This window comes from Stegostoma tigrinum, chromosome 2 (genome assembly GCF_030684315.1).
Source record: "Stegostoma tigrinum isolate sSteTig4 chromosome 2, sSteTig4.hap1, whole genome shotgun sequence".
Lineage (NCBI taxonomy): Eukaryota > Metazoa > Chordata > Chondrichthyes > Orectolobiformes > Stegostomatidae > Stegostoma > Stegostoma tigrinum.
In genome coordinates this window covers 63,606,989-63,633,999 of record NC_081355.1, presented here as the reverse complement: position 1 = coordinate 63,633,999, position 27,011 = coordinate 63,606,989, and the positions used below count along the sequence as shown (strand labels likewise).

General features: G+C 42.3%; 1 protein-coding gene across 2 annotated transcripts in view; it reads right to left on the bottom strand.

Annotated features, from left to right (window-relative positions):
• top2b (DNA topoisomerase II beta) overlaps positions 1–27,011 on the bottom strand; it is a 143,429-nt gene that overhangs the window by 2,522 nt on the left and 113,896 nt on the right. The window contains exons 30-35 of one of the 2 annotated variants that reach the window (XM_059654353.1): positions 21,635–21,793; positions 17,121–17,304; positions 12,951–13,039; positions 10,704–10,820; positions 8,045–8,275; positions 7,855–7,946 (exon numbers count right to left, since the gene is read on the bottom strand). In XM_059654353.1, coding sequence (XP_059510336.1) covers positions 7,855–7,946; positions 8,045–8,275; positions 10,704–10,820; positions 12,951–13,039; positions 17,121–17,304; positions 21,635–21,793 — 872 coding nt within the window. The remainder of the gene's footprint in view (positions 1–7,854; positions 7,947–8,044; positions 8,276–10,703; positions 10,821–12,950; positions 13,040–17,120; positions 17,305–21,634; positions 21,794–27,011) is intronic. The other variant, XM_059654354.1, reaches the window with a different exon arrangement.

Genomic DNA, 27,011 nt, shown 5'->3' with positions numbered 1-27,011 from the left:
ATATCCACCATGAAGAGTGGCTTGACAGCAGCATTACTGATCGAGTTGGTTGGGTGCTAAAAGATATAGATGCTGACTGGGTCCACGGCAGGTGGTGAGGGAACCATGGAGTCACGTAGCACGGAAACAGTTCCTTTGGTGACTTAATTGAAACATATAAAATAATCAGAGGGTTAGATAGGGTGGATAGGGAGAGCCTTTTTCCTAGGATGGTGACGGCGAGCACGAGGGGGCATAGCTTTAAATTGAGGGGTGAAAGATATAGGACAGATGTCAGAGGTAGTTTCTTTACTCAGAGTAGTAAGGGAATGGAACACTTTGCCTGCAACGGTAGTAGATTCGCCAACTTTAGGTACATTTAAGTCGTCATTGGATAAGCATATGGACGTACACGGAATAGTGTAGGTTAGATGGGCTTGAGATCTGTATGACAGGTCGGCACAACATCGAGGGCCGAAGGGACTGTACTATGCTGTAATGTTCTATGTCCACAACAAGAAGGGAAAAACATATTTCACATCATTGTTAACAATCTGTCTACTGCAAATTCATCTGCCTATGACAGTGTCGGTTAAGAGTGACCACCGCACAGTCCGTGTGGAGGCAAAGTCCCACCTTCATATTGAGAATAGCCTCCCTTGTGTTGTGTGGCACTATCATCGTGCTAAATGGGACAGATTTTGAGCAGATCCAGCAACTCCATATTGGGCATTTATGAGGCACTGTGGGCCATCAACAGTAGCAGAATTCCAGCATAACCTGCAATTTCATGACCTGGCATATCTCCCCCCTCAGCCATTAACATCCATCCAGGGGATCGACCTTGGTACAATGAAGATTGCGGGAGGGTATGCCAAGAACAGCACCAGGCATGCCTAAAAATGAGGTGTCAACCTGATAAAGCTACCGAACAGGACTACCTGCGTGCTAATTAGCATAAGCAGCAAATGATATAGCAAAAAGTGATTCCACAACCAACAGACCAGATCTAAGCTCTTCAATCATGATTGACAGTGGACAATTAAACAAATCACTGAATGAGGAGGATCCACAGATATTCCCATGCTTAACAAGTGAAGTGCAATTTATCAGTGCAAAAGATATGACTGAAGCATTCACAGCAGCATTCAGCCAGAAGTGCCGAAGGGTAATACATCTCAGACTCCCGGAGTGGTCCCCAGCATCACAGATCCAAGTTTTCAGCCAATTTGATTCATTCCAGGTGATATCAAGAAATACTTACAGGCACTGGATACTTTGAAGACATTGGGCTCTGACAACATTCTGGCAATCGTACTGAAGATTTGAGCTCCAGATCTTGTTGCTTCCCTAACGAAGCTGTTCCAGTACAGTTACAATACTGGCATCTACCTGATGATATGGAAATTTGCCCATGTATGTCCTGTACTATTCTAACTCAGCCAATTACCACCCTATCAATCTACTCTCGATTATCAGGAAAGTGATGGAAGGTGTCGTCAAAAATGCTGTCAAGCTGCACCTATTTGGCAATACCCTGCTCAGTGATGCCCAATTTGAGTTTCAGAAGGACCAGTCACCTCCTGACCTCATTGCAGCCTGGGTCGGCCATGGACAAAAAGAGTTGAATTCCAGAGGCAAGGTGACAGTTACAACTCTTGAAATCAAGGTTGCATTTGACTGAGTGTAGCGTCATGGAGCCCACCCAGAAATGTAATCAATGGGAATAGAGGGCAAACTCTCTGCTGGTTGGAGTCATATCTGGCACACAGGAAGGTGGTTCAAGTTGTTGGAGGTCAGTCATTTCAGCTCCAGGACATCTCTGCAGGAAATGCTCAGGGTAGTATCGTAGGCCCAACCTCATGGAGGTCAGAAGTAGGATGCTTGCCCAAGATTGCACACAATGTTCAGGACCATTTACAACTCCTCTGGGTACTGAAGGAGTCCGTGGCAAAATGCAGCAAGATCTGGACAATAGCCATGCACACAAATGTCAGGCAATGACCATCTCCAATAATGGACAATCTAACACGGTCCCTTGGCATTCAAGGTCGTTACCATTACTGAATTCCCAACAATCAATATCTTGGGGCTTACCCTTGACCAGAAACTCAACTGGACTCACCGTACAAATACTTTAGCCACAAGAATAGGTCATAGGCTACGAATACAGTCCAAAGATGTGCAGGCTAGGTGGATTGGCCATGCTAAATTGCCCAGAGTGTTCAGGGATGTGCGGGTTATAGGGGGATGGGTCTGGGTGGGGTGCTTCAAGGGGCGGTGTGGACCTGTTGGGACAAAGGGCCTGTTTCCACACTGTAAGTAATCTAATCTAATACTGCAGCAAGTAACTCACCTCCTGACTCCCCAAAGACTGTCTATCATCTAGGACATTTAAGCCAAGAGTGTGATGGAATACTTCCCATTTCTCTGGATGGATACAGCTCCAACTACACAAGAAACCTGACACCATCCAGAACAAAGCAGCCTACTTGATTGGCACCACACCAAAAGCATTCACTCGCTCCATCACCAACACGATACACTGCAGAAATTCACCAAAGATCCTTAGACAGCTCTTTCAAACCCACAACAACTTCCATCTGGAAGGACAAGGGCAGCCAACACATGGGAACTCCATAATCCGCACACTACTCTACCAAGCCACTCAACATCCTGATGTGGAAATATATAGCTGCTCCTTCGGTATCACTAGGTCAAAATCTTGGAAAGCCGTCCCTAAAGGAATTGCGGGTCTGCCTACAGAACGTGGATGACAGTGCCTTCAAGAAGGCAGCTCTCCATCATCTTCTCAAAGGCAACTAGGGACAGGCCATAAACACTGGCCAGAAAGTAATGCCCATGTCCCACAAGTGAATTTTTAAAAAAGCTTGCGAACTGATGCAAATTCTCCTTAAATCAAAAATCAAATTCAAACAGCATTGCAGAAGCACAGGAATTAACGTACACTGCAACATTAGCTACTGTATTTTCATCTAGAGTGTAACAATATATTTACTAATAGTTTTATGAATTGAATGGAAGCATTCCTCCACCCTGATTCCCATACTGAGTGCAGTCAACCTGTAAACTGTCAATGCAAGTCTTGAAGCAATGAGATTAATGCTAAGAGTGTTGTGAAAGCTATAACCACTGTTTAGGTGTCTAGGGAGCACCTATTCTTAATTTGGTAAGTAATTCCTTTAGCACATGAATCCTAATATCCTGTTTATGAAGGAAGATAGATCAAGACATTTTGTAGCCCATTATGCAGCCAGCATCAGCATTAATTAAGAAAACAATCAAAAGTGATTTCCTACACAGTCATCCCAAGGAGGGATTATTAATTTTGCATCAAGAACATATAGCTGACTGGCTTGAGCATTTCTGCTTTCTCTAAAAGGGAAAGAAGTTGCCTTTTTGTTGCTGTAATGAGCAATTTGGTTCGATGTATAAAAATAATGAAAAGTACTATCAGAAAGCATGTTAGATTAATATTGTTATCAGTGCGTATAGGTACAAATGGCATTATAGGGCTTTTCACATTACTTCCCCCACAATGCATTACAAACAGTTGTTTCACAGTGATAATGTGTTAACATGGCGCTCACTCTATCAGAGCCATCTGTGGCTGCACACAATAAAGCAGCTCAGGCACTTCAAATTAAAACGCATATTTTGGTAGCATACCAGCAGTAAGCCAAAAGATGATCAGCAGGCCCTTTCCTGCGTAAATTAGGATTTACTCTGGGGTTAAAGTACAGAAGGAAGACATTCAATCCATCATGACTCAACAAGCTCTCTAAGCTAGCTGTTCAACTAGGCACATTTTTGAATATTGAGCTTTGTTCAAGTTTACAATGCAAGTAGACTAACAGTTAAACCCTTATGATAGCAATGTCACAGCTATTGTACACAACCAAAAGAAAAGAATAATTAACTCCACTTAATCACTTGGAAAAATATGGACTGATAAATGGCAACCATGCTCACTTGTTAAAAGGAATTGTGTCTGACAAATGTTTTTGTAACAAACAGTGCTGAGGGCTTTAATAAGGCTTCTGACATGCTGCCACATAATAAACATGATTGTAAAACTGATACCGCAAAACGTATCCAGAACTGAGAAGAGTAGCAAACACTTTTTCCAAATTTGACGAGCTTACATCAGAAATTAACGGTAAGTTGTTCAAAGTTACAAAGCATTTACTTCGAGCAAAGTAGGAGATACTGTTTTGAATGGCAGGTGTATTAATAGCAAGCGGACAATGATTGAAGGTAGGTGGCTAAAGAACCAAAGAGAAGTTGAAATTTTTAATATGTGTTTTATGATGATCTAGAGTGCATGATACAAAAAAATTTGGTGAAAGCAGGTTCCGTAGTAACTTCTACATAAAGTGGACAAATTTCCAAAAAAATGATTTGTAAGGTTTTGGGAAAAGAACAGAGAGGATTTCCAAGTGTTCCCCAAGCCACATGCTTGACAGATCGAATGATTCATGATCGCACAAACTGAGGCCCAGTAAAGATAATCATTTCTCCCAGTGTTGAGCTGGTGGTTTATGTGTACTGTTCCTACGAAGGATACAAAAGCAGAATCTGGAATACAACCAGAAAAACACTCTTTCACACAAAAATACCTAACATAGCTAGAAAGGAGAAATAAATCCCTGACAGGCTCTCAGAAGACAGGTGACAAGTTTCCCACCAGGAATTCTATCAATGGATAGACTTAGTTTGATGTGGAACTAGTCACATTTGCTGCCATCACTCCCAAATAAAACAAAAACTATAAAAATGATGCCTGCCACTATAGGAACGACTGCTCTGCTGAACTAAAACAAGAATCATAAGGTTTAATGATAGGAGAACAAAGCCACAGAGCAACCAGCTAAATCAGAGGCTGCCATTTAGTGGTGGGGAATAACAATATCTGGATAATCTGCTTAATACTTATGCACCTGGTAGGATAATCTAACCAAAGATCAGGTTAGTCAAAAAGAATAATGAAATGCATTTAAGTCACTAAATAAAACAAGTATTCTTAAACACTAACAAAGATTAGCTTTCATTAAGAAACTTCAAAAATGAAGCAATGGCAAGAGAAATCATTAGGAATAATTTGTTACTATCATCCTTTGCAAAGTCTAACCGGAACTCAACCATTCAGAGTAGGCCCACAATGAAAAACCAAGTGTTCAAGGATGTACCAATCTGGCAACTATCTTTGTGGTGGTATTGTAAGCTGTTATTATGTCCCAATATACATGGCAGGTTCAGAGTATCAATATGGAAACACGATATACAAACAAGTTGTTTGAGAGGAGCAAGTCACTTGGCTCCTCGTGCCTGCTCCACCATTCATATCATGAAGCAATTGAACAAAATCTAAGAAGCCTTGAAATTTGCTGAGTCAAATACTCTGGGCTTGTGAACATATGAATTAGGAGCTGCAGTTGGCTCTCAAGTTTGCTATGCCATTTAATAAGATATGGCAGATCCAATTACTTGATAAACTGCCTACCTCTGATAACCTGTCATTCTCTTGCGTTCAAGCATTGACCTACCCGTGTTGTAAAAATATTCAAAGGCTCCGCTTCCAATATTTTTGAGGAAGTGTTCCAAGGACTGATGACATGACAAAAAAAACTCCTTACCTCTGATGTTGTCTTATTTTAAGCCCCCTTTTTCCTCTAAAGGAGTGATCCCTAGTTCTAGATTTTTCTACAAGGAGAAATATCCTTTACACATTGTTTTTACTGTAATTTTGATTTTGGACTGAAATAGGGAGAGGACTATTTTCAAAAATCAAGGACTGTAAAGGGATTGCTGCAATTTTTAAAAAAGCAAACTACCAGCAATTATTTACATAGTTATCTGTTCATGCAGTGGGGAAAGCTTACAACAAATGAGCTGAGTAAATAAAAAGGAATATGCAGCTCACAATGAGTAGCTGAGTAGTCTGTGGAGCGATGTGGAGTTGTGGATGACAAAGGCCTTCTGCCTGCCAACAAATGTTTGATGTAGAACATAGGTTCCTTCCAGTCAGAAACAGGGGGAGTTGTAATGGGGAACAAAGATGACAGACCAATTAAATACATGATTTGGAACTGACTTTACAAAGTAGGACACAAATGATGTCCCAAAGATATTGGCCAATTCAGGGCTGTGAGAGGGAGGAATGGAAGGAAATCTGTACTATTGGGAGACAGTGTTGTGGAAACAGACGGGATTTAAGAATAAATCCCTAGGGCCTGACAATCTCCACACAAGAGCACTTAAGGATCTGATCCCAGAAACAGTGGTTGCTTTGGTGTGCATCTTACAAAGATGTACTTTCAGTGGTGCTCTTTCATGCAACAGCTTTAGAATGTTCAAATTGAGTTATAGGAAGATGATTTAGAACTGAATGGTATTTATGTCAATTAACATTAACAATACATCAGGTTTCACCAGATCTTTGAGTTCCTCATAACAGCACAACTTTTGAAAGGAATGGCTTGGTTTTAATAATATCTCATGCAACAATGCCCCAAAATGATCTTGGATTTAAAGAATAGCTAAGGAATAAGTGTTTTACATTCTGGATGTGAGTTTGCTCGCTGAGCTGGAAGGTTTGTTTTCAGACGTTTCGTTACCATTCTAGGTAACATCATCAGGATGACGAAAGGTCTGAAAACGAACCTTCCAGCTCAGTGAGCAAACTCACATCCAGAATCTCAACCTGAGCTACAAATCTTCTCAAAACTCGCTGTTTTACATTCTCTAGACATAATTTAAAGAAATGTTGCCTAGTTTGCAAGACGTACTGCTCTCTACAGAGAAGTTAATTTGCAAAAAAGCAAGTTGAAAGATATGACCAAAAGCCTGACTGATAAAAATCGCATAAGGGACTGAAAAAACTATAACAATCAAGTGCATTTGCAGCAATTAAAGTACAGAGAAAGAAAGGCATCCATATTTATTGTTGTTCATATCATTGGTCAGGACTTGAGCATCATTGGCAAGGCTACCCATTCTCTAGTTCCCCTTGAGAAAATGAGAAGGGATTTTTACCACAGGACCCCTTTGAAGTGGGTGAAAGGAATGCTGTTAGGTTGGATGTTGATTCGAAAACAATTAAGGAATGTTGATATACTCCTACTTCAAGACGGTAAGAGACATAGTGGTGAATTTGCAAGTAACACTGTCCCCATTACCACCTACTCACGTTCTGCTAGGCGGTGGCAGTGGTCACAGCTTTTGTAACTGTCGCCAAAGAAGTTTTTATAATTGGTTGTAGCACATCCTGAAGGACGTGTTCTTCCAGAGTGTGGATGTCACAAAAAATTAAAAAGAAATCTGGCTTGTTGATGGTGGAGTGAGAGAATGTGCAAGTTAGTTCATGAGCACTTGATCAAGCAGGCTGTTTTTCCAGGGCAGTGTAAAGTATAATTACTGCCAAAATTGAGCATTCCACTTGATGAGTCATTCACTTCCAAAAATCTTTCTGAAAATCCAGCTACATAACGTGTGACTGGTCTAGTTCAATTTCTTGTTGACTTCCACAATGTTGGTGGGTTGGGTACCTGGCAATGACAAGCCACTGAACATCAAATGTAGATGGTGATGATCTCTCTTGTAGGGAGATGCTTAGTACACAACATTTGTAAATTTTATTTCAGCCATTTTCACAACAAACGTCCTTTTTTTAGTTAATATTTATACGGATAGGCATGTTCTGGGTCATTCTGGCGATGAGGTCTACATCAATGTTTGAAAATTTACAGTTATTTGTTTGTCTGCTTATAGATTTTTTGGCTGATTTAAGTATCAGTTAACTCCGAAAAGGAGCTAAAGGGACCACTGTTTTGTAATATAGCAAAATATACCAACCTTGCTTGCTGATGATTTATTAGGCTTCTTCACAGGAGAATATTCATCATCTTCAGAGCCAGATTGTTTTCTCTTCTTTCCTCGACTTTTACCTGTTACGCAAGTCCTCAGTATTAATTTCAGAAAAAGAAATTTTAAAATTAACTGAGAAAATATTGAACTGTTCTATTGATACAAACACTAAACACACCTTTTGGTGGTCCTGATTTCTTTAACATGCCAGAGCCCAAGTCTGATTCCGAATCAGAATCTACAAATTCTGATTTCTTCGGTTTAGCTGCCTGCTTCCGCTTTGCTGGTGCTGCTTTTTTTGTTATTCCACAACCAAAGTCAGAGTCAGAATCAATATGCTCTGATTTTTTCGGTTTAGGTGGTCGCTTCGGTTTGGATGTGCTATCAGTGGTGGATGTTTTCTTTGTAGCTAGATATGAAAGAGAAGACTGAATTATAAACATTAATACAAGAAAGCAAAATTAGAACAAATATCAAGGTGGGACACAGAGGAAACATGATGGCCAATGGAAGAACAGTGTTAATCTAACACTCAAGAACATAATAAAGATTGTCTGGATACAGCTGAGGAGTAAAACTGGAGCTCTAACTCTGTTGAGAGCTAGATTACTAAATATTTGAAAGCAAATGCCGAGAAAAGGAAAAATTAACAAATTAGCAGAAAAGACACAGTGGGTCCATAATAATGAGCAATTGTGGCGATCAAAAATAAATTGTATTACTGGCATGTGGCACGGAAAGGGAGAGATTTCTACAATGTGTCCAGAAGAGTTTTTGGTATCTTTAGATTACTAGTTCAACAAAGACAAGGCAGTTGTAGTTTGAGTTTGAGTTGTAGAAAATTAAGCACAATAAACAAAGAAATGGGGTTGAAGCATTCAGGAAGTATCAAGCAGAACATCAGGTTTGATTTTCAAGTATGGTGAAATGAATGGGAATCAAACAGCAAGTATTTAGAAAAATTTTAGGTAGGAAAACAGCTTTCAGGATGAGCTGAGAAATAAAAACACAAGACTTAAAACAACACTACAACTGAATGTAGAAAATAGAAGAAAAGAAAAAACGAAGCCAAACGAAAGTCATGCCAGAAGAAAATTAAGAATAAATTTTGTAAACATACAACGTAGAAGAATAATTAAAGGGTAGGGCAAATTAAAGCTAAAAAGGAAATCCTCTATCCCGAAAGTATTTTGCTATGAAACCAGTAATTCCAGCTTCTCTAATCGTGCTCTATATAACTGAAGCTAGTCATTTCTGAAATTATTATCCTGGTAAATCCTCTGTGCACTCTTTGCAAGAAACTAACACCCGTTCTCAACTGTGACTGACCCAGAGATTTATAAAGAATTAGCACATCCTTTGGCTTTATATTTTAATTTAAAATACAAAAGATCGCTTAAACTTTTCTGCAGCCTTATCAACATGTCCTGCACCTTCAAAGGCATCTTGTACATGCAGCTGGCAGGGTAGATGGCACACAAACAAAACTGCTGGAAAAGCTCAGCAGGTCTGGCATTATCGGTGAAGGAAAAATCAGAATTAATGTTTCGGGTCCGGTGACCCTACCTCAGAGCTCAGGAGCAGATGATGCCTCAGCTAAAATTGCAAATGTTGGCTAATGATTAATCTTAAAAAAAGAAGCAACCAAGCACTTTGCTTTACTTCTAGAGGGATAGAACTAAAAATATCCTACATATATCAGGCAATGCCCGTCTCCAACAAGACAGAATCTAACCATCACCCAACATTCAATAGCATCACCATCATGGAATTCTTCATGATCAACACATCCTGGAGGTTATCACAGACCAGAAACTGACTAGACTAGCCATACAAATACAATGATTACAAGACTAAGTCAGAGGCTAGGAATACTGCAGCAAGTAACTCATCTCCTGAACATCCCCCAAAGCCTGTCCACCATCTTCAAGGTACAAGTCAGGAAATGTGATGCAATTCTCCCTACTTGACTGGATGAGTTCAGCTCCGACAGCACTCAAGGTACTTGACATCATCCAAAACAGAGTAGCCTGCTTGACAGGCACCAGATCCACACTCTTAATCACTGGTGCTCAGCAGCAGCAGGGCATACCATGTATACAACACACTACACAAATTCACCAAAGATTCTTTCAATGGCACCTTCCAAACTCTCAACCACTACCATCAAGATGGGCAAGTGCAATAAATCCATGGGAACACAACCACACAAGTTTCTATCAAGCACTCACCACCATGACTTGGAAGTATACCACTGGTCCTTCAGTGTCGCTGGGTTAAAATCAAGGAATTCCCTCCCTAACAGCATTGAGAATCTACCTCCCAAATTAAGACTGCAGCAGTTCAAGAAGGTGGTTCACTACCATCTTCTCAAGGGCAACAAGGGACTGGAAATGGATGTTGGCCCAGTGAAAATGCCCACCTCCCATAAATACATTAGAAAATATTAATTCCACATTCTAGGCTCTGCAGGAAGGTGTAACAGCTTTTTAATATGTGACCTGACAAGCAGTCTCTAAAGTTTAAGCATTTCAACGAAATCACCTTTCATTTTTCTAGCTTTTAAATTTTGATTGTGAAAATGTTAATCCATCTTTTTAGCTGATGGACTGTCTGTTGCAATATATTACTGCTTTTACTGCAAGCATTTTGATTTTTGAGAGACTAGGTCACAACTTGTTTTTTCAAGGTGACAAAAAGAATGGAGTTCTAGCGATGCTACTGCCATTGTTGGCCCAATCCTCTCATCCTTATTTCTAATTATAGGAGCTTTAGGGCCTATATGCTTCAAAACCTAATTTCATAATAAATGAAAGGAATTAAAAAAAACTATTTACCCTTCTTAGAAGGTGGAAGCGTCTGTAATTTGACAGGAGACTTATGTGAGCTCTTAATACTGCTGAGAGATGAATACATTGGCGATGAATCTTCATCACTATCTGACTTTAAGAGATCTGAAGAGAAAACAAAATAAAACATCACCTTGAACTAGTGGAAGGTAAAGTTTACCTGTTCAATAATGAGAACTAGTCATTAAAAGTTGTGTCTAATGTTGCAATATGACAAGGGACTTTACAAAGGCAGAGGAAAATGGGTACTGATTCAGAAGCACTTTGTAAAGAGACATTATCCAAATAGATGAAAGTTAAGTCAAAGGTGGAAATATAAAGTCTCTGAGGAGGGTCGTGAAACCTTCTGACTTAAAGATGAACATGCTACCAACGGGTCTACAACTAAAGTGTGACCAAACATTTGGGTAATGAGTTAGGTTTAAAGAGGTGAGAAAGCTATGCTAAAACTGAAGATATAGAAGAGCTGGGAGATGGAATTCCAGAAGCTGAACCATGACAATTTGCAATATGACCAAGGATCGACCAAATGAATAGGAAGTGCACAAGAATCCAGCAGGAGAAGAATGAAGCATTTGAGGTGGGTTGCAAAGCTGGAGGAAACAATAAGAGATAGGCACTAAACTAAAACAAAGAATTACGGATGCTGAAGATCTGAAACAAAACTGAGAATTGCTGCCAAACCACAGTAGGTCTTGCAGTATCTATGGGAAGAAAGCATAGTTAACATTTAGATTCTGGTGATTTTTCTTCAGAGGGATTGAAATGAGCTTCCTACATTCATCTTTTCTGAGCAGTACTTTGAAATCCATCTAGTGGCAGAGGTTGGGCAGTACAAGTAGCAGCTGGACTTTCAGAACTACTAGCACTGCCTCATGTCTGCCACTAGGTGGAACCCAAAACCTTTGCATGTTCAAAAGTGAATCTAGGAGTGAAACCAGTAGCAAACAGAAGAATAGATCTGGAGTCAAAAGTAAGAACAGAGGCAGGAGGGGAGGCTGGGGTACAGAAATCTGGGAAAGAAAGCTGGGAAGGTGATGAGTTCAGGAAGCACAAGTGAGAGACAAAGGCCTCCACGTTTTGAGTAGGAGGGGCAAAGAGGGATTGGGGAGAGGGCAGAAATATATGATTGCTTAAGGAGCAGGGAGTCTAGGAAACAAAGAAAAACTGAATGTTTAACAGCTAATAGCAGAAACTGCTGGAAAAATTCAATAGGTCTGGCAGCATTCACAGAGAAAAAAAAAGTTAACATATGAAGTTCCCGCCTGAAACATTAACTTTGTTTTCTCTCCACTGATTCTGTCAGATCTGTTGAGTTTTTCCAGCAATTGTTTTTGTTTCAGATCTCCAATATCCACAGTTCTTTGAGTTATACAGATACCTAAAAATTAACTTGCTTAATCTTATTTGCATGTTTCAACATTGATTCCGGTGGGAAATCAGACTTCACTTAAAGTCATTTCATTTAAAGTTGTGATTTTCAGGAATGCAACTACAAATTTAAGTAAAGACTTACTGGTAATCAGCTTGATACTGTTGTGAATTTCAAGTAAAGCTATGCAAAAGATGTCTTGTGGTAGCTTAAAATGAGCATACTATTTAGTAAAGATTGTGGTGACTGAGACACCGGCAAATTATTGCCACCCAATCATTGAACACTCAAAATCAAAACGGATTCTTCTCAGTAGCCTCGGCATGCTGAGTCCAATTATCATGATCTAAATTCCATTTCGCTAAAATCAACTAATTTCAAGATTAGGGACTGAAATTTATCTGTTTGTTGTTTAATTTCAAATTAGGTTACTCACTTATTCAAATAATTGCTGAAAACATTGCAACTTCTTAATTATTTTAAAGACAATGAAAACCAAAACACAAGTAAAATAAGATGGCCACAATATTGGAATCTTCAAAAAGCGCTACTCAATGATCAGTTTGCCAGATTGGTCCAATGTTTCTTGACATCTGTGCTCCTTCTGCCAAATGTTGAGCAAACTAAAGTATTAACATATGAATTAAATATATTTAACTAACAATATTGAGACGTGACCAGATATTAAAGCAGCCCAAAAATTGCACTACTCCAAAAAGGCAGCATGTCAATGTTAATCATACATCAGACTAGAAGGTGAATTAGCTTCATCCAATATAATGCATCTGTGCTAATTGTCTGAACCCCCAGCAAAATAAAAAAAACTTTCACAGTTTTTAACCACTGACAATCATTTGACCTACCTGCTTCTTCTATTCTGTCATGATACGATGGTGAAAATATGCTTTCTTCCTCGTGATTTTTCATAGACTGTGGACTACTCTTCCCAGCACTAGATAGTGAAAATAAAATCCAGATTTGTAGGAAACCGAAATGGTTTGAACTATCAAAATTCAAAAACTCAAGAAAATTAACAAATTTTAAAGTATAATATATTTAATACAAATCTAGTAGGAAATATGGAACCAATTCCTAGGATGAGATAAGGAAATTGTATCATGGAAATAAAATGTTCAGTTCAAATAGAAGCAAAGACAAAATAAGAAATTATTTTGGCTTTTTTGCAGAAATCACAGATGACATGATGATTAAATATTAATTTTATCGCAAATGATGTTAGTTAAATGTTCTTTAGAAAGCATCAAATCAGCAGTGAACAAAAATCTTTAGACTAAAAAGTAAAATACTTCTTTTCAAATGACAGAAGATGTAGTAAGGATGTATAACATCATACAGACAAGTAGAAAATACGCAAAGTAAAAATGAATGTATCACTGTACTTCGTAAGGAGTAACAGTTTGCACCTTAAAGTCTGGTATTTACATGGTTATAGGCTTTGCTATGCAAGCAATGGAAGCACACCCAGAGACACTGGCAAGCAGTGTCTGTACTGCAGGGAGGTATGCAAGAGACTCAAACCATGGAAGCTGCAAATACCAGAGTATATATGCATTATGATCACTCCCTGATGTGCTTCCAGCAGTCATGTAGCAGCTGGACAAGTATAGTATCGTTCACAAAGCTTCATGTGGATGCAGTTGGCAAATTTATTCCAGATGTTAAACTTAATCTTACCCTTCTGAACTTCCCAAAAAGAATGTATCAATAAAAAGATTCTTAATCTATATTGCACACGTTTTCAATTTCTACTACAGTCCCTGTACCTATGCTCTTATCTATTCTGTTAAAGTGCCCATCAGTCACATTTAGAATATTCCAGTGTCGTTGCAATTTCTGGTTTCACTCAAAGACCACAGTCCTACCTGTTTAATTTTGATCCAGATGGCTGCCTCTCAAATTTAAAACCAATTAAACATTCGCTTCTGTGATAGCACTCCTGATAGATTTTGGGGCTTTAGGGCCACAATTACTTAACATAAGCAGTCAAACATCCATAAGGAATTTTAAAGTTGATCAATTTTTTAATTAAACTGATCTGAAAAAAGGCTGGGCAAAACATTCACCAAGTGATTAGGTCATAATTCAATGTACCTTGTTTTAAGAAACAGTATGATTGGACAGACTCAACAGTCTTCTTTCTGAAAGGGAATCAAGGAATTATGCTCAAAGAATATTTTTGCAGGGTGCAACTAGTCAGGTGGGAAAGGTGCCAAAGGATGTAGTGGACTTGGCTTTTGATAAGTCTTCACATAAAACAGTATGTCCGAGGGAGGATGAGACTTTTGCTACTGAACTGCAATTTTACCACGTTTTGCTTTTTTCCCCCCCAGAAGTAGCAGTAAGAATTTCCTCCCCTGATAGAAGAAGAGATCAACGAAGAGAAATGAAAAATTTATGAAATTTATGAAATGAAAAATGAAAAAGGTGTAGTCGAACGAAAATGTCATCTCATTTCTAATTAACAGAAGGCAAGTCCCTTGAGGACTGTCTTCTAATCATTGTTTTCAAGAGTTTTGAAAGCAAATTTTAATCATTTCTTCCCTCCAACTCCCATCACCCCCAAAAACGCAGTGCTATCTCTTCACCACCTCCACTACGGTTGACATCAATACAACTAAGGAATCAGAGCATTAGGAAGTGAATGATGAGCTAGGTAGCATATAGATGCTTTTTCTAATTTAAAGGACTGCTCTTGGCAGCTCTTTGGCTGCTCTAAACAGTACTTTTTAAAAATATTAAAAGTAAGTAGATCAGCCCCAGGTAAAAGAGTTCAAGTTTGTGAACAAAAACAGCGGTTGCTGGAAGCTTAGCAGGTCTGGCAGCATCTGAGAAGGAAAAAAATCAGAGTTAATGTTTCAGGTCCAGTGACCCTTCCTCAAAAGAAAATTGATTTTTTTTCTTCACAGCTGCTGCCAGACCTGCTGAGCTCCCAACAACTTCTGCTTTTGTTCTTTACTTACAGCATCTGCAGTTCTTTCATTTTTTTAATTCAAGTTTGTGCACTGCAGATCCCAGAGTGGTCACTAGTGGAGGCTGCGATGGGCCATTTTTGGCCGATGGGAAATTTGGGGTTCCAGCGTAGGTCAACTGTCTGGAATTATCAAGTTTGTTGCAACATCAATAATAGTGAACATTTCACATCTGCAAGTATTTGGTCCAGAAGATCAGGGTCACTGCTCACCAATTGTCAATTCTTGCCAAGTATGCGTCAAATTCTATGAACAGGAATCTTGTAAAGGGCATTGGAAAGGTGGTCGGGTCACTTTCGGGATAATACAGTACAATACTGGACAGTCCCAAGGAACAGCACTGGGACCTCAGCAACTTACGATCTATACAGGTTAGCTGGTTGACAATTCAAAGCTAGGAAGAAAAATAAGCTGTGAGTAGGACACAAAGACAAATACTAAAGACCAAGCACAAGTGAGGAGTGTAGTGGAATACCTGCCATGTGCGTGAATGTTGGAGTACAACTCCAACAACATTCAATAAACTTGGCACCATCCCGAACAAAGCAGCCTATCTGACTGGTGTCACATCCAGAAACATCCACTCCATCCATCAACCTACTGTACGCACTGCTGCTACGAATCACAAGATGCATTGCAAAAATTCACTGAGGCTCCTGAGATAGCACCTTCCAAACCCACAATCAATTTTATCTAGAAGGACAAAAGTAGCAGTTGCATGGGAACACCACCACCTCTTGTGCCCTTCCAGCTTCTGACCATCCGGACTTGGAAATATATCACTGTTACTTCACTGCCATCAGGTCAAAATCCTGGGATTCCCTCTCTAGCAATATTATTGCTATACCTACACACATTGATTGCAGTGGTTCAAGAAGGCAGCTAACAACCGCTTTCTCAAGGGCAATTAGAAATGAGCAATAAATGTTGGCCCAAACAGGAACACACACATCCAGGGAGTAAATTAGTAGTAGTATTTGGGTAAAAAGGAAACAATACTGTGGGAAACTGTGGAATTATCCACTCAAATGGAAAAGGTCTTTTTTAAACAGCTCGGAGATTAGTAACGTTGAGAGGGGGCTTTGGGAGTCATGCTCCACTGAGGAGCATTAAAAATAAACCTAAGCACCATCAAACATATCCAACTGTCACAGCTACATGATAATCAAAACAACTGGACACTGCAAATTTGGACCAAGTACCTCTAGAATCACTCTTGGTATAAAATTGTCTCAATCACAATATGACCCATTGAGCTGAATTTTTGGAATTACTATTAATTTACTGGCACATTACTTGCTTTAGAATGATGTTTTCAATAGTTCCCCAATGGAAATGCAGAAGCTTCTCATGAATAACTAAATATTTATTATACATCAATATTAGCTCTAACTAATATCTGTAATAAGCCAGAAGGCTGAGACTCAGGCCATGGTAGGTCAGCAAAAGTGTATTAGAACTCCTCCTCCAACATATGGAATAATGTTAAAATCTATTCTCGAGTTGAGATTGTGGGGCTGCAGTGCTATGATGAAAGGCAATGGATGCACATGTTGTAGTTTCAGGTGGGAAGGACTCAAAAGAGCTTTCAAGTTTGGGGTTAGATTGACCAACAGACTGTCCAAATGGTACATGAAAATGCCAAAGAACTTATGGGCTAGGAACTGGCAAAAATAAACAAACAAGCAAGCAATTAACTTGGTAAAAACGTTCACTGGGTGTGGGAGCTTGAAGAAGTTTGCAACCTGTGACTGAAGTTAGAAAGGCTTAACCATGCAGAGCAAATTTTCTTCAAAAGGATTTTAGAAAACAATTCCATATACTAAATAATGCGCTTGTATTCTGACAGAATTAAACACCATTAGTATGTTCTATTTTGAAATCTGCCTGCCTGAAACAAAGGATCAGAAGCAGTTTTTCATGAAAATTGTGAAGAATTCTGCCCAACCTTGTTCCTTCTCCCATGCAGTGCAATTGCCTGAATATCAGTGGTGGTTGTGTAGTGAAATTGAAATCTTAAAAAAAAAATGCTTTTATACTGACTGCAATGATGGCTTGGATTTGATGGAGAAGAAATCATCATCTTCGTCCTTCCCCCCACTGTCTGAAGGAACAAATTCAGCATCCCTTTCTTCCACACTTGGAGATTCAGATTTCATTTTCAAATCATCATCATCTTCATCTGCTTCTTCTTCAGAGAAATCAAAAGTATATTTTGGCTTTTCAGCTAGGGAAACAAAGTTAAACATATGTTACATTCATAATTTACATTCGTTGTAGACTAGTAATTAGCCATTTAATGGACTGACACTAGATTAAGAACAGAAATAAAACCTTTGCTAGTAATTTCAATACCAAACAACTTACCAAAAGACCACCTTGGAAAACATTTGTATTTTAGTAGTCTTCTTATGGAATTCTGTTACTTAAGTCCTCAACAACATAGAAGCTCCTCAAACAATATAGTAGCAAAATACTGCATATGCTAGAAATCTAAAATTTACATGTAATACTGAAATATGAAAATACTGATGACAAGATTTATGAAAGAAAAAGTCTATTTTAGGTTGTTGACCTTCAGTCTAAACTAGCAAAAGATAGAGATGAAAAAAATGCATGTATTGAGGGGGGAATGGGGAGGGGAAAGGAGAGAAAATAACTGTAGATCTGCAACCGTCTGGAAACATGATAAAAAGTATTAATTGAATTATGGAAGTGTCAGTGCTACATCTTCAGTCATTACTGATCTTCCTGATTCAGGTATATTTGGATTCATCTCAAAACCAGTTTCAACTGTGTTGAAAGACACTATTGCAGGATATTGCATATCAAAATCAAACTGGATGGAAGTGCAAAGGGAAACACAATATCAGCTATTGGTGTCAATAATGAAGAGTATGAGATCATTCGGCATAAAGTGGAGCTAACCTATCACAGAGGTGAAATACATAGTATACAAAATATAAAGTTAGCAACAGTAGTGGTCTTCACCAGACTGCTGCACTGTCATAAAAATCCATCTGGTTAACTAATTTTAAATAAGGAAATCTGTCATTTCTACGAAGTAGAATCTAGATGTGATTCCACAGCCACAGCAATGTAATAACTCTTAACTGCCTGCTAAAATGACCTAGCAAGACACAATTGTGCTGAATCATTGTGGAACTACCCAACAGAAATCAAAACTGCGAGCACCCAGATTGACTAAGGCACCAGAGATGACAAGTAGGGTCTTGGAGGTTCTCAATATTGACTCTATTAAATTTCATTGCCTGTAGTAAATCGCGGCAAGGAAAGCAATAACAAGCTTCTGCCATTACTCGAGCGAATCAGTACCTACCATATTGAACATCGCTCGAAAGAAGCGTGGAGGATAGGAATGGCTCAGGACATAATAATGGAAGGGGACTTCAAAAGGCATAACTCAGAGTATCTTGGTAGGACTACTATTGACTAAGCTGGCTGAATCCAGAAACATACAGATAACAAACTGGGCTTCCAGAAGATGTAAGACAACAGTAGGTTTGGAGCATGAACATTTGGGACCAAGCAGATCCTGATCAAGACACAGCCAGAGTGACTATGTGTATCAGGGAATTTACAGCATGGTGGGAATTCAGTATAAGGGGTAAGAGGTACACTTTGCTTTTACTTTTGGTTTATAATTTGTGAGGACTATTCCAAGGTAACAAAAACCAGGGAATAGGGATGCTAGAGTAATTGATATTTCCAAAAGGTTTAATTTAAAAGGGAAAGCAATGGCAGGAGAATGCAAAGCTGTAGAGCATTCTTCTTGGTTTATGTGGTAGGACTGTCCACAGCCACAGCACCTGGAAATCTGGGCTCTGGAGCTGGAGCACTGGATGTGAGCATCCGCAAGATAGGATATCATGCATCTCGTGGATAGAGAGGTGGTCACACCACAGGCTAAGACGCCACAGACAGGAAGGGAATAGGTGTCTACCAGGCAGAGAAAGAAGACAAGGAGGCAATGCCAAAGTCTCCTGTGGCTATACTCAGGAGATTATAGCCAGTAACAGCTGGCTGGGATGGGGGATGGGGGGATGGATGCAATAGTTACAGGAGATTCAGTTCTGAAGAAGAATAAATAGGCATTTCTGTTGTTGTAAACATGACTCCAGGGTGATATAACAGTGTGAAGCTGGATGAACACAGCAGGCTAAGTAGCATCAGAGGAGCAGGAAAGCTTGATGTTTCGGGTCAGGACCATTCTTCAGAAATGAAGCTTCCAGGGTGATATGTTGCCTCCTGGGACTTAGGGTCTAGGATGCTTCAGAGTGGCTACGGGACATTCTGGAAGGGGAGGGCAAACAGTCAGTGATTGTGGTACGCACTGGCACAAACAATACAGATCAAAAAGTCCCAGACGTCCTAGAAGCAGATTAAATGGAATTAAGAAGTAAATTGAAAAGTAGATCCTCAAAACTGTACTAATCTCAAAATTACCATCAGTGCCACATGCTAGTCAGAGTAGACAAGTAGGATATATCAGATGAGTATGTGGCTGATGAGGTGCAACAGGGAGGACTTCAAACTCCTGGGGAATTACGATCAGTGCTGAAGAGGTGGGACCAGTACAAACTGGAGAGGTTACACCTTAGTCGGATTGGGACTGATGTTCTCGATGGAAAAATCTGCTAGTGGTTGGGAGACTTTAAAATGGCAGGGGCACAGGAACCAATGCAAAGCACAAGAGGAAGGGGAATGAACAACAAAATACGTAAAAGGTGAATTCAGAAAGTAACAGGCAGAGAAATTAATGGCCAGGATCAAACAGGACCACAGTGAACAATAATGGTAATAGAACAAGTAACCTTAAGAAGACAAGCCTTAAGGCTTTGTACCTTAATACACAGAACATTCACAATGTGGATGAATTAAATGTGCAAATAGATGGGATTATAGTCAGGATTATGGAGATATGGTGGCAAGGACACCAAAGGTGGGAACTGAATGTAAAGGGTTATTCAGTATTTGGGCAGGTCAAACAAAAACAAAAAGGCAATGTAGTTGCATTGTTGGTTAAAATGGAAACTAATGCAATAGTGAATTAATGTATAGTGATATTAGCTCTGTCAATGTGGAATCTGTGTGGGTACAGCTGAGAAACACCAAGGAGCAGAAAAAATTAGTGAGGTTTGTATATGAACCCCCAATCTGCAGGGGACATGTTGGGAATGGCATCAAACTGGAAACTAGAGACGCATGTAATGAACGAACATCTGTAATTATGGGTGACTTTAATCTTCATATAGTAAGTAACAATAGGTACAGAAGGGATTCCTGGAGTGTTTAAGGAATGGTTTTCTGGACTAACACTTTGAGAAGCCAACTAGAGAATAGGTCGTAGACTGGGCACTGTGCATGAGAAAGGACTTATTGGCCATCTGGATGGGTGAGCCCCTCGGGAACAAGTGACCATAGTAAGGGGGAATTCTTCATCAAGATTGAGAATGAGCTACATCGTTCTCTAAGTATGTTCCTGAATCTAAAAAGGCCAAACTATAATGATAAGGGACTTGAGTCAGCTATTAAGGAACATTACCTAAAAAGGAGTGATATCGAAAAGACAATGGTAAACATTCAAAGAACCCATGGGTAAACTGCAATAATTGTTCATTTCTGGTTGGTGCAAACTTAAAACCGGAAAGGTTGAGTTCCTTTTGCAGAAAGTTGCTGTGGACACCAAGGCACAATGCCCTTCGCCTCCAGCATAAGAATTTCACAATTCTATTATATTCCAACACACCCCTGGCTGGTTTCAACATTACCATCTCTGCAAACTTGAGGCCACCTGAAACTTTACAGCCTATACCCTAACCTGTACCAAGTTCCATTCACTCTCACCCATGTGGTTGCTAATCTACATTGGCTCTTATTCAAGGAATGCATAATTTTAAAATTCTAGTCCTTGGTTTCAGTTCTTCCATGACTTCGCACCATCTCAACATTGGAAAAAGACAAAAATGTGCAGTAATGTTTTGTAGAATCCCAACAGTACGGTACGAGGTTATTCAGCTCTGGGAGGAAATTGGAGCACCAGAGGAAATCCACACAGACACGAGGAGAATGTGCTAACAGAGAAAGTCACCAGAGGGTGGAATTGAAACAGATCCCTGGCACTATGAGGCAGCACTGCGCCACCATTTTGCCCACACATTCATGCAACAGTTTGGCATTTTGGTTCCTATTCAAGAAACTAGCATGCTTTCACTTATTGGAGAGATACTATTCATGTTTTGCAATTCTGTTTTTCTTTTTATTTTCAAGACAAGTCTACGTAGGGTTTGGGAATGCATTTTACAACTATCATCAAACCTGGCACCCACTGCTAGAGTCCTGAACATTATATGTAAACTTCTGCTCCTGAAGAGTATCACTATCTCTCAATGATTCTTAAATTAACATTTTGGTCTGTACGCCTTTTTCTGATTAGGATCCATGTTCAGTCTGCCATGGTTAATTTCATATACATATCTTTACATCCAGCAGACTGATTAAACCCTAAACATTACATAATTAATGTTATAAACAACCTGCAGCTCTTCGAGGTGTGATTTCTCTTGGAATGAAAGTTAAGTCAGGTTCTTCTAGGTCATCATCTGATTTGGATTCCGAATCAGACCAGGGATTTTTCTTCTTTCCTTTCTTGACATTGGATTTGGAACTCTGTGGCGTTTTCCGTGCTCTGACACCTGTGAATTAGTCAAATGTATGCCATAAGGAAATGTACTTTAGAATCACAACAAAATGATCTAAATATTACAATTTTTGACATTTTGCAAGCCAGGTTTCTACAGTAAAGTAACATAAAACAAAGATAACTGGCACAAATTTTTCAGATGCCCTGTGTACACACAAAGTATCAGTACAAGCTGTTAAGTGCAATCAGTTTATATTTTAAATCACCGACTAAACTAAATATTTTCACTTACAAACACCCTCTAAATTTATTTTTTTATTCTTGGGATGCGGAAGTCGCTGATTGGGCCAGCATTTATTGTCTGTCCACTTGAGAAGTTGATGGTTCTGAGCTGCCTTTTTGAACTTCTTCAGCCCATATGATGTATATAGAACCACAACGGCATTAGGTGAGAGAATTCCAGATTTTTGATCCAGCGACAGCGAAGGAATGCCAACATTTCCAAGTCAGGATGCTGAATGGATTGCAAGTGGTGGTATTCCCATGCATCTGATACGCTTGTCCTTCGAGATGGAATATTCATGGATGTAGAGCCAATCAAGTAGGTTGCTTTACCCTGGATAATATTAAGATTCTTGAATGTTGTTGGAGCTGCACTAATCAGATAAGCAGGGAGTATTCCATGACAATAAAATGTGAGGCTGGATGAACACAGCAGGCCAAGCAGCATCTCAGGAGCACAGAAGCTGACGTTTCGGGCCTGGACCCTTCATCAGAGAGGGGGATGGGGAGAGGGAACTGGAATAAATAGGGAGAGAGGGGGAGGCGGACCGAAGATGGAGAGTAAAGAAGATAGGTGGAGAGAGTATAGGTGGGGAGGTAGGGAGGGGATAGGTCAGTCCAGGGAAGACGGACAGGTCAAGGAGGTGGGATGAGGTTAGTAGGTAGATGGGGGTGCGGCTTGGGGTGGGAGGAAGGGATGGGTGAGAGGAAGAACCGGTTAGGGAGGCAGAGACAGATTGGACTGGTATTGGGATGCAGTGGGTGGGGGGGAAGAGCTGGGCTGGTTGTGTGGTGCAGTGGGGGGAGGGGACGAACTGGGCTGGTTTAGGGATGCAGTAGGGGAAGGGGAGATTTTGAAACTGGTGAAGTCCACATTGATACCATTAGGCTGCAGAGTTCCCAGGCGGAATATGAGTTGCTGTTCCTGCAACCTTCGGGTGGCATCATTGTGGCACTGCAGGAGGCCCATGATGGACATGTCATCTAGAGAATGGGAGGGGGAGTGGAAATGGTTTGCGACTGAGACGTGCAGTTGTTTGTTGCGAACTGAGCGGAGGTGTTCTGCAAAGCGGTCTCCAAGCCTTCGCTTGGTTTCCCCAATGTAGAGGATGCCACACCGGGTACAGTGGGTGCAGTATACCACATTGGCAGATGTGCAGGTGAACCTCTGCTTAATGTGGAATGTCATCTTGGGGCCTGGGATAGGGGTGAGGGAGGAGGTGTGGGGGCAAGTGTAGCATTTCCTGCGGTTGCAGGGGAAGGTGCCAGGTGCGGTGGGGTTGGAGGGCAGTGTGGAGCGAACAAGGGAGTCACGGAGAGAGTGGTCTCTCCGGAAAGCAGACAGGGGTGGGGATGGAAAAATGTCTTGGGTGGTGGGGTCAGATTGTAAATGGCGAAAGTGTCGGAGGATGATGCGTTGTATCCGGAGGTTGGTAGGGTGGTGTGTGAGAACGAGGGGGATCCTCTTAGGGCGGTTGTGGCGGGGGCGGGGTGTGAGGGGTGTGTTGCGGGAAATACGGGAGACGCAGTCAAGGGCGTTCTCGATCACTGTGGGGGGGAAAGTTGCGGTCCTTGAAGAACTTGGACATCTGGGATGTGCGGGAGTGGAATGTCTTATCGTGGGAGCAGATGCGGCGGAGGCGGAGGAGTTGGGAATAGGGAATGGAATTTTTGCAGGAGGGTGGGTGGGAGGAGGTGTATTCTAGGTAGCTGTGGGAGTCGGTGGGCTTGAAATGGACATCAGTTACAAGCTGGTTGCCTGAGATGGAGACTGAGAGGTCCAGGAAGGTGAGGGATGTGTTGGAGATGGCCCAGGTGAACTGAAGGTTGGGGTGGAAGGTGTTGGTGAAGTGGATGAACTGTTCGAGCTCCTCTGGGGAGCAAGAGGCGGCGCCGATACAGTCATCAATGTACCGGAGGAAGAGGTGGGGTTTGGGGCCTGTGTAGGTGCGGAAGAGGGACTGTTCCACGTAACCTACAAAGAGGCAAGCATAGCTGGGGCCCATAACGGGTGCCCATGGCCACCCCCTTAGTCTGTAGGAAGTGGGAGGAGTCAAAAAAGAGAAGTTGTTGAGGGTGAGGACGAGTTCAGCTAGGCGGATGAGAGTGTCGGAGGAGGGGGACTGGTCGGGCCTGCGGGACGGGAAGAAGCGGAGGGCCTTGAGGCCATCTGCATGCAGAATGCAGGTGTATAGGGACTGGACGTCCATGGTGAATATGAGGTGTTGGGGGCCAGGGAATTGGAAGTCCTGGAGGAGGTGGAGGGCGTGGGTGGTGTCACGGACGTAGGTGGGGAGTTCCTGGACCAAAGGGGAGAAAATGGAGCCCAGATAGGTGGAGATGAGTTTGGTGGGTCAGGAGCAGGCTGAGACGATGGGTCGACCAGGGCAGGCAGGTTTGTGGATTTTGGGAAGGAGACAGAAATGGGCCGTGCGGGGTTGGGGAACAATGAGGTTGGAGGCTGTGGGTGGGAGGTCCCCTGAGGTGATGAGGTCGTGAATGGTGTTGGAGATGATGGTTTGGTGCTCGGGTGTGGGGTCACGATCGAGGGGGCGGTAGGAGGTGGTGTCGGAGAGTTGGCGTCTGGCCTCGGCGATGTAGAGGTCAGTGCGCCATACTACCACTGCGCCACCCTTGTCTGCGGGTTTGATGGTGAGGTTGGGGTTGGAGCGGAGGGAGCGGAGGGCTGCCCGTTCTGCGGGGGAGAGGTTGGAGTGGGTGAGAGGGGTGGAGAGGTTGAGGCGGTTAATGTCTCGACGGCATTTGGAGATGAAGAGGTCGAGGGAGGGTAGGAGGCCTGGGGGTGGTGTCCAGGAGGAGGACTTGTGTTGGAAGCGGGTGAAGGGGTCAGTGGAAGGAGGGTTAGGTTCCCGGTTGAAGAAGTAGGCATGGAGGCGAAGACGGCGGAAAAACTGCTCTATGTCCAACCGTGACTGGTATTCGTTGATGAACACCTCATATTCAATTCCAATTCCCTGGCCCCCAACACCTCATATTCAATTCCAATTCCCTGGCCCCCAACACCTCATCTTCACCATGGACGTCCAGTCCCTGTACACCTGCATTCCGCATGCAGATGGCCTCAAGGCCCTCCGCTTCTTCCCGTCCCGCAGGCCCGACCAGTCCCCCTCCACCGACACTCTCATCCGCCTAGCTGAGCTCGTCCTCACCCTCAACAACTTCTCTTTTTTGACTCCTCCCACTTCCTACAGACTAAGGGGGTGGCCATGGGCACCCGTTATGGGCCCCAGCTATGCTTGCCTCTTTGTAGGTTACGTGGAACAGTCCCTCTTCCGCACCTACACAGGCCCCAAACCCCACCTCTTCCTCCGGTACATTGATGACTGTATCGGCGCCGCCTCTTGCTCCCCAGAGGAGCTCGAACAGTTCATCCACTTCACCAACACCTTCCACCCCAACCTTCAGTTCACCTGGGCCATCTCCAACACATCCCTCACCTTCCTGGACCTCTCAGTCTCCATCTCAGGCAACCAGCTTGTAACTGATGTCCATTTCAAGCCCACCGACTCCCACAGCTACCTAGAATACACCTCCTCCCACCGACCCTCCTGCAAAAATTCCATTCCCTATTCCCAACTCCTCCGCCTCCGCCGCATCTGCTCCCACGATAAGACATTCCACTCCCGCACATCCCAGATGTCCAAGTTCTTCAAGGACCGCAACTTCCCCCCCCACAGTGATCGAGAACGCCCTTGACTGCGTCTCCCGTATTTCCCGCAACACACCCCTCACACCCCGCCCCCGCCACAACCGCCCTAAGAGGATCCCCCTCGTTCTCACACACCACCCTACCAACCTCCGGATACAACGCATCATCCTCCGACACTTTCGCCATTTACAATCTGACCCCACCACCCAAGACATTTTTCCATCCCCACCCCTGTCTGCTTTCCGGAGAGACCACTCTCTCCGTGACTCCCTTGTTCGCTCCACACTGCCCTCCAACCCCACCGCACCTGGCACCTTCCCCTGCAACCGCAGGAAATGCTACACTTGCCCCCACACCTCCTCCCTCACCCCTATCCCAGGCCCCAAGATGACATTCCACATTAAGCAGAGGTTCACCTGCACATCTGCCAATGTGGTATACTGCACCCACTGTACCCGGTGTGGCATCCTCTACATTGGGGAAACCAAGCGAAGGCTTGGAGACCGCTTTGCAGAACACCTCCGCTCAGTTCGCAACAAACAACTGCACGTCTCAGTCGCAAACCATTTCCACTCCCCCTCCCATTCTCTAGATGACATGTCCATCATGGGCCTCCTGCAGTGCCACAATGATGCCACCCGAAGGTTGCAGGAACAGCAACTCATATTCCGCCTGGGAACTCTGCAGCCTAATGGTATCAATGTGGACTTCACCAGTTTCAAAATCTCCCCTTCCCCTACTGCATCCCTAAACCAGCCCAGTTCGTCCCCTCCCCCCACTGCACCACACAACCAGCCCAGCTCTTCCCCCCCACCCACTGCATCCCAATACCAGTCCAATCTGTCTCTGCCTCCCTAACCGGTTCTTCCTCTCACCCATCCCTTCCTCCCACCCCAAGCCGCACCCCCATCTACCTACTAACCTCATCCCACCTCCTTGACCTGTCCGTCTTCCCTGGACTGACCTATCCCCTCCCTACCTCCCCACCTATACTCTCTCCACCTATCTTCTTTACTCTCCATCTTCGGTCCGCCTCCCCCTCGCTCCCTATTTATTCCAGTTCCCTCTCCCCATCCCCCTCTCTGATGAAGGGTCCAGGCCCGAAACGTCAGCTTCTGTGCTCCGGAGATGCTGCTTGGCCTGCTGTGTACATCCAGCCTCACATTTTATTATCTTGGAATTCTCCAGCATCTGCAGTTCCCATTATCTCTGATAGTATTCCATGACACTCTTGATTTGTGATTTGTCCAGTGCAAAAGCTTTGGTGAATTATGTAGTGAGTTACTGACTGCAGTATTCCTAGCCTTTGATCTGCTCT